We start from the raw sequence: 14,253 nt of genomic DNA on the forward strand, positions 1-14,253 counted from the left end.
CATTAAACATTTTGAAAAATAATGGAAAATAAATAAATAATAAGTTACAAATTATGTAAATGTCACCCACAAGGGCAATGAAAAAAAAGTAAGAAATAAGTCTAATAAAAGCATTTTGTTTCAATTTGAAATGTTTGGCATTCCAAATACTTAGGTTCTATTTTCTTGCATTCTTAACCATTATGGAATTTTTTTATAAACCTGAAGATTTTCTTTTAATAAGATCAAAAACATTGTGTATTAAATAGTTTTTTCCCTGCTTGAAAAGGTTGTGAGTGTCTTATTGTTTTTTAGGCAGTTATCTTTTTATTATCATTTTTTTATTTTTGGTATTAAACATTTTTTGAGTCCATTCAACTAATCTTCAAATATAACTTCTAAACTGAATCAAACCTAATTGACATTCAGATTTCTGAACATCTGTGGAACTTCAAATGTTAGAACACATGAAACTAATGTCAAGTTGATAAAATTGATGTTATTAAAATGTTTTCAAACACAAAATAACTTTACAACTCTAATACTTTCAATTAAACCGATTTAACCTTCATCAGGATAGAATGTGTCAGAAAAGAACAGAACTTCGAAATTGAATTTTGAATAGACTTTTTTACATTAACAGTAGTGGTGGAAATTTATACTGAGTGTAAATAATTATAATAAATACAATTAGTGTAAATAAAACAAAATTAGTGTAAATAATAATAAATAAAAATATTAACAAAATCTCAATAAAATATACACAGTAAATCTAACTATAGTAAGGCATTAGTGATGTATGTACAGGTACTGGCTGACTCCCAATTGGTTTCTGTTCTGTGGAACAATGCTAAAATAATATAAAGAGTACAGAAGAAACAACAAATAAAATATGCAGAAGCCTGTCATATCAACAAGGCTATGTTGAAGGAGCAGGCAATTAATTTCAAGACTGTTAACATAATTCTGGGAGCCTGGAAAGCTTTGTTGCATAGCAGTAATGATTGACGTTTATATATTATTTTATTTATTTACCAACGTATTTTGGTTTATTTTAATGTTGTTTTATTTTATTTTATTGTGTGTATTTATTTGATTATTTATGGAATTATTTTTGTTAATAATGATTTGAGCTTTTAAAAAACATTCTAAAAAATGTTAGGCATTTGTTCTTATTGGAATGTTTTTCCTGAAGATGATCATTTAAAACAATCAAAAATATTAGAATAAAGTTATATATATTGCATTAAAAGGTTTTTGAATGAGTATTTTACACAGTAAATTGAACCAGTTTAAACATAGATTCAGATTAAATAGTAATTCAAAGTAATATGAGGGCATGTTAGAGTTGGAGAATTGATTGGCTATAGATTATAAATAAAGAAGGGTTCCCAGTATATGACTATGGTATTATCTCTGGGAAAAATAGACAATGTACTACCCCAAAGTGATGTGTAATACTCTCAGGACTCTAATAGTTCTACTCTACTTAAAGTTCTGTTATTTTCTGTCATCTTCTATCTTGAAGAAGATTAAATTGGTTTAACCAAAAATATATTAGAGTTGTAAGTAAACTTATTTTGTGTTTGAAAACATTTTAATAACATCTGTTGTCTACCTGACATTGTTTTTATTGTCTTGACATTATTTTCTAATTGTGTGGTGTATACCTTATACCAGTGATTCTCAATCTTTTTTTTTTGTCATGGTACACTTTTAATAATTTAAAAATTTGGCAGCACACACTATTATTTCGGTAAGTACTGCAGGACAACCAGTGACATCATAACAGTGATTTTTAAACGCAGTTGGTTATTTAGGTCGCATTTTCTAAATGCCTTGGTAACTATCGGCAGTTACTGGTAACACTGGTTACAATTTCCAAATGCGCTCTAAGAAGGTAGAGCCGATTAAACTACTTGTCTGACATCACTTATGTATAGATATTTGCAGTGACGTCACACTTCAAAAATCTTGAGTCACATTAAAGTGCTGCAGCACAGTGGTTGAGAATCACTGATGTAAAGAAAGAAATGAAATTGATTGAAAAATTAGTTTAGCTTTGGGTATCCACAACAGCTGCTCCAAAATACACTGCTGGCCATACAAAATGCAACACCCTGAAGGAAGCATCCAAACCAAGTAAAATTTGCACCATGCATTTGTGGCAATGAGATATGCAAATGATTAGCATTTCAGCACAGACGCACATCACGGGCGCCTGTTGCACCACCTGCAAGTGCTATATAAAGGGAGAATAGAAGGCCGTTTTGAAGTACTGGAATTGTTCTCTTGTGCGTTTTTTTGGCATAAGCAGCTTCAGTATGCCATGCAGAAGAAAACGAGCGTCTTTCAAGCACGTTTCTGAGTTCGACTGAGGAAGAATAGTTGCTTATAGGGATTGCAGATTATCCTTCAGAGAAATCGGTGATCATGTTGGATGTAACCAAACAACTGTGATGCAAATCTGTAACTGCTGGATGCAGGAGGGAACGACGGACTGATGGGACCAATTGCACCCACCTCATTGCACCACTGCACGTGATGACAGGCACATCACGTGCATGGCAGTGATGGATTGCTGTGCCACATCACAAACCATATCACAACAAATTCAGTCTGTTGCGCAACAGTCGGTATTCGTGCATATCATTCGACGTTGTTTGCAGCAGAGTGGAATGTCTGCAAGGCATCCACTGCTGCATTTACTGTTGAGTCAAAACCACAGGTGTTTGCACTGGCAATGGTGCGATGAACGACGGGCATGGACAATTAAATGGAACGACATTGTTTTTACTGACGAATCTTGCTTCTGCCTGCAACACCACAATGGTCAGATTACAGTCTGGAGACACCGTGGTGAGGGATTGCTGAACTGTTGCCTTATGTATTGCCATACTTGTCCTAGACCTGGTATTATGGTTTGGGGTGGTATTGGATTCCTCTCCCACACCCCCTAGTACATATTGCCAGTACACTGACCAGCCAGCACTATATCTCTGAGGTGTTGGAGCCTGTTGTCCTCCCATACCTTCAGAGCTTTCCAATGGCCACATTCCAACAGGATAATGCATGACCACACATGGCACACATTGCTCAAGAATTCTTCTTCGCCCATCAGATTGCATTGCTGCCTTAGCTTCCTTGTTCTCCTGATCTCTCGCCTATAGAAAACATCTGGTCGATGATTGCAGAACGACTGGCCCAGGATACACCACCTGCTGTTACACCAGATCATATGTGGAAGCAGCATGGAATACTATACCCCAGCAACATTTCCAAAGCTTCTTTGACTCAATGCCAAGGCGTGTATCTGCAGTTATAGCCCATCAATGGCAGCAACACGCCATACTGATTCCATCATCTTCCTCACTTCACAAGAGACTGTATTTTCAATAATTTGATCTTTGTACAATGTGTTATCTCCCAAATAAATTTGGCTGTGATATCTCTAGTCCTTCTTGGTGTTGCATTTTGATGGCCAGCAGTGTATTTTCAAGAAGGTAAAAAATTTGTATTTTTTTACCTTTCTTATTTTTTGCTTCTTACATAAAAGGTATGCTACTGCAACGATTAATGACACACTGACAAGAGTGCTGGACTCAAAGTACAGTAGATAGTCAACCTATGCTTTTGTGCTTGAAGTTGTCCAAACTCCAGTGGATTTCAATTGGTTTGTGACTCAGATACTGACAGGACATGGGAGGTTTCCCCACTTCAAGTCCAAATTAGGATGAGATGGTTTCTGCTCTTGTGGGTGTTCATGCAGTGACATAAGGCACTATATACTTGAATGTTCTCTTACTGAGGGCTTCTGCCAGAAGGCTGACCATATCAACTGGTCAAAGCCTCCTGAACAAGTACTTCAAACAATAACAGCAATTAAAGGAAATATACTTTCTCACCACACCGGGTTGTATATATTTCAACTAAACGATCTACAGTTAACCAGTAACTGAAATTCTTTAAAAATCAGCAAACATCTTCGATTCCCCTTCTAGGATCTTCTTCAGGCTTATTTTTTATACCTTCTGTTATTTTATACTGGATTCATTAATTTGAAATTTGAATTAAAGGAATCTTCGATTTTTAAAGGAAACTTAGAGAGACTAAAGGAATTAATGGAAATAGTAATAGATCTTTTAGACCCAAGCTCAGTGGACACACTAGGCAGGACTCTCCTTTTTAGGGGAAAGAGGACCTGTTGACCTCTCTTAGGTATAGCACTCAAAGTGCAGTATAAATTGCACAAAAAACTGTATGTCAAGGTTAGTGAGTTGGACTCGAGAGTGAGGAAGGCAAGGAAGGAGTGGTCCCCTTTGAGTTGTACCCCCAGAGCTTGAGCATTATTGGTCTGACTTCATAGTCCAGTCACCTTAATACTAGCATTAGGTGTCTGACTGCTTATGATTATAGTACAGTCTCTTTGTACTCTGTAGTGCCATCTGGTGGGGCAGAATAAATAACTTAAGAGTTGTAATATGATACATGTCCTGAAATGTCATTTAACCAGATTTAGTTCACTTTGACTGCTAAATATCTTTCTTGGCAGTGTTAAGTGGGAATATTTGAATTATGATCACCTAGCATATTTAATATCAACAGTTTTATTTTTATCTATTGAACTTTTAATAATAATAATAATTATTTTTTTTCAGATTTCTGTAAATTTTTCAGGATGACACAACACTTTTGTGTCCATGACATCCATGTTGTCTGAAAGCAAAACAAATAAAATTGCTTTATTGTTGCTATAATATCTTGATCTCTAAATTGAAAAATATTTTAAGATTAATGTTTTAAGCATTCCTCATCATTAGCAATGAACAAAGAAAAAATTGAAATCTATAAAAGTAAATTAAAAGATGGGTGTATTAGTGCCAGGGATGCAGATGGACTAGCTTCAGCATGGAAATTCTACATAAAAGAAAAATATAAAAATTCGTAGTCCACAGCTGCCTTATATTTGGATGCATTTTTTGTGTATTTTATTTTATTATTTATATAGTTATTGTTTTAGTTTATTTAATATATTTTATTATTTATTTGTTAATTTATCTAATATTTTCATTTTAAATTTAAATGTAAAATGTTCAGACATTCCATAGTTAAAATATTAAATCTTTGAAAAGGCATTCAAATCCAGTTACACCTGAAGATGGTCTAATGTATTAGGCTGAAGACATGTTTTGTTTACTAAATATCTCTCAGCAGCAGAAGGTGTATTGATAGTTCATTAAATATTAATATTTTATTTTTATACTCTTATTAAAATTTTTTTGAAAAATGACAGTTTTTAATAAAAATTTACTATTTTTTTTAACAAGTTGCATATTTCTTAGTTAAGAAAAATTTATTTTTAATTCTTCAGTTACAAAATTTTAATATTTTTGAGTGAATTGATTTATATTTTGCTATTATAATTGCATTCTTATAATGTAACTTTTATGATTATAAGAGTTTATTAAAGTAACATTTTCTAAAAAAAAATCATTTATCTTTGTTCATTGAAATATAAATATGAAAACATTAGTCTTAACTATTAAATTCTGATAATTTAAATGATAAAATAAGGTAATTATTTTTTTCAATAAATATTATCATGAACAAAACTGTTGATACATCAGTTCAAAAATTGCAACTTTCACTGAGCTATAATAACCTAAATTTTGATTTTACTGTACTTCTAGAAGGCAAAAATGATGTGTGATTTAGTTTTCTTTTAATAATCACAAACCAACATAAAATTTGAAATGATAAATTAAAATAGTAACTCAAATTGCACATAGAACAACATGTTTCACAATGAATCTTTAAACTATTGAAGTCCATTTTAACACTTCTTGCTTTCTTTATAAGGTGTTTTCCAAACTCAGAGATTAGAAATTTTTAAAACACTTCTATCAATGCTGAAACTATAGTAGTTTAAAGTAAACAACATCTTTAATACTTTTTCCAGCAACACTTCAGTAGAGCATTTGTTTGAATAAAGTGAAGTGTTGCTGAAAAAAGTGTTAAAGATGTTTATTCTTTAGAAAGTCTTATTATTTTGTTGAGATATGTGAAATTTATAAGCAGAAAGGCAAAAGACTATGAATTAATGAAGAGACTTTATTTTCTATTATAGAAATTTTTGTTCACAAATTTTTGTGATAGGACTTATAGGGTCATTCAAATATGATGATACCAATTTTAAGTCCTTTTTGTCTACCTACCTCTCTGTTAATTTTTGTCACCAATTTTTAGATATCTGCCATGTTGATATTAATATCAAGCATTTCTGTAAAACAGATCTACAGTACATTAATTTATTCATATTTCCTGCAAAGGCAAGGCTAATTTTCAAAATAGGCAATAGAAAAAGAAACAAAAAGAAATTCACCAATTTTCCACAGAATCTGTTGATATTACTAAGACTATCCTAGACTAAAGATAATGCAAACTACTAGACCAATTACTGGTACATGTAAACATCTCTGTTAAATTTTTACTTCTGGTAAGAAATAATACACAAATGAACAAACGTTTTCGATCTTAATCAAGATCTGCCTCTTAAAGATAATGTTATATACTGGTATATCTTTCAACATTATCTTTATCTGTAATCTATCTGTGAAGGTTAATTGTTCATATTATCCTTTCTTACTAAAAGTTCTAGAGTGCTTCCAATAGAGCACATTTAGTACAGTGCTTCTACTAAAGTATAACTAAGCAAGAACTTGCTTAATTACATTTAGGTTAGTGCTGTTATTGTTAATTACAATACATTTACATTATATTAAAAGAAAGTATAGAAAGGGGAATTTACAGTGGAACCCCAGTTAACGAATGTCCTGGTTAACGACCAAATTGGTTAACAAACTTTTATTTTGCAAAAATTTTGTCTCGGATAACGAACAACATTCGGATAACGAACATAACGATATTTTGTGTCAAATTTTAATTGGTGTCAGGCATACGCGAGTTAAGCATTGCTTTTCCGAGTGTTTGTGCTATACTTCTTTTTTCAGTTTTGTGATTTATACATTTAATCAATATGGCATCCAAGAAAGAAAAAACTCATAGTGGCAATAGAAAACGACAACGCAATATAAATGACAATGTGCTATCGCATTTGAGAAAAATCTTGATTAAAATAGTAAGACAATCAACTTTAGATCAATTTCTTGTTCCTTACGGAAAAAGTTTGTTTGTTTGTTAAGTTATGGCAACGCAACACTTGGGCGATCTGCCTAGGGAAATGTCTTCTGGGAGGTGTTTTTAAGGGAAACTGGCCCCTATTTTGGCGTTACAGACGTGGAGAAAACCTGGAAAACTCTACATGGCCAGCCCATCTGAGCGAGGTGCAAACCCACCAAAGAACTCCCCATGTTCAAGGTACGAAGACCACTTAGCCACTGGTGGGTTTTTTACCGAAAGAGACTTCGACTGGAAGAATCTTCCAATGAAATGCTACCCGTTGATTTTTTGGAGGGGATTCCCCTTCTAAGCATTAAGGTTCGTATATCTCCACTTTTCTGCCACCAACTACAACAAATGAGGTTATGTACAGTGCTAGTTTATTAAACAAAGTTTACATGTTTGTTGCTGTAATGATAGATACTACGTTTTCTTACATTTTCATCGAAGAAAATTACTGTATATTACAAATAAAATCACAAAAATTTCGGAGACTAGAACGGATTAATTGCATTTACATTAATTTCTATGGGAAAAATTACTTCGGTTAACGAACGGAGTCGCGGAACGGATTGAGTTCGTTAACCGGGATTCCACTGTATATAAATATTTTAAATTTGTTTTTAAACGTGTTAAGTTTCTAACTTGTTCAAAAGAAATATTAAGTATGAAATATTTAGTTATCATTATAAGAATTTTGAAATATTAATAGTTTTATTGTAAAAGAAAAACTTGACCCATCATTACAATATCATATTATTGCAAACACAATTTCAGTGATTTGATATTTCTCAAGTTTCATCAATTTACAGATAGTGATTATTAAATGTTTGTTATTCAATCATATTTCTGGCATATTAAAAATATGAAATATTTAAGTTTCAATTTCTGATTAAATTCTATATCTCTCTACAATTTGTAAGAAAATTGCAATCTTTTAAAAAAATATTTATTTACATTATTACAATTTCATGTTAGATTCAGTATACTGTATATGGAATTTCAGAATATTAAAATTTTATCAAATCATCATTATTTTATTGTCTAAAAATAAAATATCTTACTTGTACAGAGTAATATTAATATTTAAGAATTTATACTTTACATTATTTATTTACAATGACAAATGGAATATTTATTGTTCTTGTAAGGTTCATGTGACAGTGATGAACAAGAATCTTGGGTGGACATTAGTGACATTGAGTTAGAAAATAGTGAGAAGTACAGCAATAGTTCCATTATTCCAAGGTACATAAATTTATACCTTCAGAATTTTATAAAATAATTTTGAACATTTGAATAAAATTGAAGACTTTTATTATTGTTTAATTTGTAGTGCTTTTAGAAGAAACAAAGTAAAGAAAGATTGTTATAGAAAGAGCCAGGCAAGACGTTCTTGGTCAGATAGTATGAGAGCTGCTAAAAATAAGACAGAACAAAACAATGAATATCAAGATATTTCATTGTGGGAAACTGTAAGTTTATGATAGAATTTAATAATTTACCAAATACAAATTTAATAAAATGAAGAGATTTATTTTGAATATATAATTTTATTACATAGTTATGTTTATATCAAGATGTTGAAGATGTCAACTTGTTATCAAAATACTTATAAAGAATTTGTGATTTAATTCATTGTTTAAGTATTGATGATAAAGTAATTTTCAAATTAAAGTACTTTTAAATTTATAAATAATAAATAATCTTAAAAACTTTTATATTGTAAGTTTTTAAATTTTTAATATAATAAATTTTTAAAATTTAACTTTTATCTTAATGATTTTAAAACAAAAAAAAAACTAAATTAATTTTAGAATTATTATCAAGATTTAGAATCTAAAGAAAATATCTAAACTTTGTGAAACTATTGTTCAACACAATAAGTCTTAAGTTTATTACACATTAATTTAATAATCAATAATTAACTAAAAATAACGCTTTACTCTTTATAGAAGTAAGAAAAAAAGATTTTTCTCAGATTAATGTTTTTGAAACATACAGTCAATCTCATCTTTAGATTTTTTATATTCTGATAAGTTGAATAAACTGGCATTAGAACATATAAATATCAAATCATTTGATATATAGGTAGCACATAATTAGATTTTAATACTGTAGAACCCTGATTATCTGAGTTTTAATTAACCTACATTCTACATTATCCAAGATAAACCTGTAAATGAATACTCTACTTTTCTTACACTATAATTCATAAAAGAAAGTTTAAAGTGATATCATGCATTACAAAATTATTTCTTTCTGTTGTCTTTTATCATTTAACTTCAATGTGAGACAAATCATTCCTATTGAAATGTAACTACAATAATACACATTTTTATTCTTGAAGCTATCATATGAGGTCTGTCCAGAAAGTTTACAAACTTGTTTAAACTATGCACAACCAGTGGTATAGCTACATATTCAGTGCCCTGGAGTCTGTGTTCCCACTAGTTCCTTGGAAGAGGTCTTGCGAAATTTGTTTTGAACATTTAATTTTAAAAAATATATCTAATTATTTTGATTTAAAACTTTACTCAATAATAATTTATTTGAGATTCAAGGCATTTCAATAATAAAATATTCAATTTAATAAATTCAAGTATAATAATAATACAAAATATGATTCTTTAAATACAGAATACCTAATAATACTTACTACATATTATATAAACTGTATTGACAAAATGTATGCAAGTTTAGTTTAATAACAAATACATAATAGCAAGATTGTGGCCAACGTTTTCATCTCTAAAATGTGAACGTCAAACTTCGAGTGCCATTTACAAGATAACAGCGCTCAAAGTTCAACACTCATGCTTTAGAGATGAAAACTTTGGCTGCGACCTTGCTAGTAATACATAAAAAAGCTTCAAAATTGTTTTCTTGCTTTTTCATTTGTAAATTGGTCAATCACTTTTTCTAAATCAAGTTGACAAGCTATTATTTTTTTCAAATTGATATAGTTGCCAAAGAGCTAAGATTGTGTTGGGACATACTGCTTCTTAAATACATTTTGATTAATTTCAGTTTTGAAAATAACTGTTCTGCTGTCGCTGTCGTCACTGGTAAAGTTAAAAAAAATGAGGCATGCTGCAATAATGTTGGAGAAGCCACTTGAGGATACAGTGTGAATTAAAATTAGTTTGGCAACTTCATGTATACAAGTAATTTCTTTTAAATGAGTATTAAAACACATTTTAAATTGAAGCAATTGAGGTTCAAAACTAGGCGAAATGTCAGAGGGATATGCCAATTGTAACAATTCTGATCTTTCCAGTATATTTTTATCAGATGACGCAACAAGTTATGTAGGTTATAAGCGATTAAAAAGTGTACATAATTCTTGAACAGATTCAAATCTAATAGTTTATTGATTAATTATTAAATGCATTACTTTATAAAAACCTTGACTTTGAAACATTGTTCACTGTTTTCAATGCACCCATCTACCTATAATTCATCAAAGAATTTTTTTCACACAATGCAATCTTTTTTGGGGAAAAGAAGGTTCAATATTCCATATAGTTGATAACTCAAGGGCATTGTTTTTAACAAACTCCCAATTATTCCTTAAGTCCTGGAATTGGATTAGGAGTGATGAAAGCATCTCAACGGATTTCTCTATATCTTCATCACTTTAATACATTCTCAAAAATGCTGCAATCAGTTCGAGTATTTTACTTTGTACTGCTGTATTATCAAAATAATGGTTGAAAATTGTTCAAAATAATTAATCAAATTTTTAGCTTTACGTTACTTATCATAATTTTTCCATTTAATGATAAATATGTCAATATTTTAATTACATCAAAATAACGAGAATGTAGTTCATTGAGAGCATTAATACGGAAAGACCATCATGTTAGACAAACTCTTTTCAATGTTTTTGCTGAGTTGGTTTGATTTGTTTCCATTAACANTGTTTAAGTATTGATGATAAAGTAATTTTCAAATTAAAGTACTTTTAAATTTAGAAATAATAAATAATCTTAAAAACTTTTATATTGTAAGTTTTTAAATTTTTAATATAATAAATTTTTAAAATTTAACTTTTATCTTAATGATTTTAAAACAAAAAAAAAACTAAATTAATTTTAGAATTATTATCAAGATTTAGAATCTAAAGAAAATATCTAAACTTTGTGAAACTATTGTTCAACACAATAAGTCTTAAGTTTATTACACATTAATTTAATAATCAATAATTAACTAAAAATAACGCTTTACTCTTTATAGAAATAAGAAAAAAAGATTTTTCTCAGATTAATGTTTTTGAAACATACAGTCAATCTCATCTTTAGATTTTTTATATTCTGATAAGTTGAATAAACTGGCATTAGAACATATAAATATCAAATCATTTGATATATAGGTAGCACATAATTAGATTTTAATACTGTAGAACCCTGATTATCTCAGTTTTAATTAACCTACATTCTACATTATCCAAGATAAACCTGTAAATGAATATTCTACTTTTCTTACACTATAATTCATAAAAGAAAGTTTAAAGTGATATCGTGCATTACAAAATTATTTCTTTCTGTTGTCTTTTATCATTTAACTTGAATGTGAGACAAATCATTCCTATTGAAATGTAACTACAATAATACACATTTTTATTCTTGAAGCTATCATATGAGGTCTGGCCAGAAAGTTTGCAAACTTGTTTAAACTATGCACAACCAGTGGTGTAGCTACATATTCAGTGCCCTGTAGCAAGTAGTCTGTGTTCCCACTAGTTCCTTGGAAGAGGTCTTGCGAAATTTGTTTTGAACATTTAATTTTAAAAAATATATCTAATTATTTTGATTTACAACTTTACTCAATAATAATTTATTTGAGATTCAAGGCATTTCAATAATAAAATATTCAATTTAATAAATTCAAGTATAATAATAATACAAAATATGATTCTTTAAATACAGAATACCTAATAATACTTACTACATATTATATAAACTGTATTGACAAAATGTATGCAAGTTTAGTTTAATAACAAATACATAATAGCAAGATTGTGGCCAACGTTTTCATCTCTAAAATGTGAACGTCAAACTTCGAGTGCCATTTACAAGATAACAGCGCTCAAAGTTCAACACTCATGCTTTAGAGATGAAAACTTTGGCTGCGACCTTGCTAGTAATACATAAAAAAGCTTCAAAATTGTTTTCTTGCTTTTTCATTTGTAAATTGGTCAATCACTTTTTCTAAATCAAGTTGACAAGCTATTATTTTTTTCAAATTGATATAGTTGCCAAAGAGCTAAGATTGTGTTGGGACATACTGCTTCTTAAATACATTTTGATTAATTTCAGTTTTGAAAATAACTGTTCTGCTGTCGCTGTCGTCACTGGTAAAGTTAAAAAAAATGAGGCATGCTGCAATAATGTTGGAGAAGCCACTTGAGGATACAGTGTGAATTAAAATTAGTTTGGCAACTTCATGTATACAAGTAATTTCTTTTAAATGAGTATTAAAACACATTTTAAATTGAAGCAATTGAGGTTCAAAACTAGGCGAAATGTCAGAGGGATATGCCAATTGTAACAATTCTGATCTTTCCAGTATATTTTTATCAGATGACGCAACAAGTTATGTAGGTTATAAGCGATTAAAAAGTGTACATAATTCTTGAACAGATTCAAATCTAATAGTTTATTGATTAATTATTAAATGCATTACTTTATAAAAACCTTGACTTTGAAACATTGTTCACTGTTTTCAATGCACCCATCTACCTATAATTCATCAAAGAATTTTTTTCACACAATGCAATCTTTTTTGGGGAAAAGAAGGTTCAATATTCCATATAGTTGATAACTCAAGGGCATTGTTTTTAACAAACTCCCAATTATTCCTTAAGTCCTGGAATTGGATTAGGAGTGATGAAAGCATCTCAACGGATTTCTCTATATCTTCATCACTTTAATACATTCTCAAAAATGCTGCAATCAGTTCGAGTATTTTACTTTGTACTGCTGTATTATCAAAATAATGGTTGAAAATTGTTCAAAATAATTAATCAAATTTTTAGCTTTACGTTACTTATCATAATTTTTCCATTTAATGATAAATATGTCAATATTTTAATTACATCAAAATAACGAGAATGTAGTTCATTGAGAGCATTAATACGGAAAGACCATCATGTTAGACAAACTCTTTTCAATGTTTTTGCTGAGTTGGTTTGATTTGTTTCCATTAACATTGCCCAATGCCTAACAGAACTGAAAAAAACAAAAGAAAAGTTTTTTCTAATTATTCATAAAATGCCTGACTTCTTGTACATTGGTGACACAATCATTGATCACTAAATTCAAATTACGAGAACAGCAAAGTACAAATCTGGCAGTGGGGTTTTGTTCTTTAATTCTTGCTTGTAACCTTGAGTAGGCCTGTCGTAACCTTGACCACACAATTTTGATAGATTGGTGAAATTTTCAATACATTTTAAAACTGTTGTTTCTAATCCTTGTGATGTTTGATCAGTAACCTGAATAAATCCACAAAATGATTACTTTATTTGCAGCTCAATTGGTTTTTCATTTCATCTTTTTTTTATTAAAACATAACAGAATACGATACGTAGCTTATCGAGTTTTGATAGATCTTGCATTGTATTAGTTATTACTGTTATGAAAGCAGCCTCTTCTATTTCACTTTTAATTTGGATGTTCATTTCATGTGCAATCAAATTAATTAATTAATTTTGTATATCTGGACTCAAGTACAGTAATTGGTACTGCCTTTGGGTTTCTTTAATAGATCTGCTAAAACATCATCATAGCAAGAAAGTAATTTAATTATTTCTAGAAAGTTTCCTTGCAAAGTTTCTACATCTTGAAGATGTGTAATCCTGTGATCTCAGAAAGGTAAATTATTTATAGCAAGCATTATAGTTACATCTACTATACGTCACAACACTTTGTGCTAATAATTTACTGCATTGTTAATTTCTTGTTGATTAACATCTTTGGTTGAACCACTTTTCCATCAATAGTAAACTTTGCAAGAAATTCCATATTGGTTTGATTCTTCGCAAGAAATTCCATATTGGTTCGATTCTTCGCAAGAAATTCCATATTGGTT

The 14,253-nt window shown here is 29.8% G+C and overlaps 1 protein-coding gene and 1 pseudogene across 1 annotated transcript in view; both read left to right on the forward strand.

Moving 5' to 3' along the window:
• LOC111612626 overlaps nt 1-14,253 on the forward strand; it is a 98,190-nt gene that overhangs the window by 26,917 nt on the left and 57,020 nt on the right. Inside the window, exons 4-5 of the mRNA XM_023353869.1 lie at nt 8,310-8,406; nt 8,495-8,633. Coding sequence (XP_023209637.1) covers nt 8,310-8,406; nt 8,495-8,633 — 236 coding nt within the window. The remainder of the gene's footprint in view (nt 1-8,309; nt 8,407-8,494; nt 8,634-14,253) is intronic.
• On the forward strand, nt 1,096-4,948 carry LOC111612628 (annotated as a pseudogene).

This window comes from Centruroides sculpturatus, unplaced genomic scaffold (genome assembly GCF_000671375.1).
Source record: "Centruroides sculpturatus isolate CEXI.00-Female unplaced genomic scaffold, Cexi_2.0 scaffold1768, whole genome shotgun sequence".
Classification (NCBI taxonomy): Eukaryota; Metazoa; Arthropoda; class Arachnida; order Scorpiones; family Buthidae; genus Centruroides; species Centruroides sculpturatus.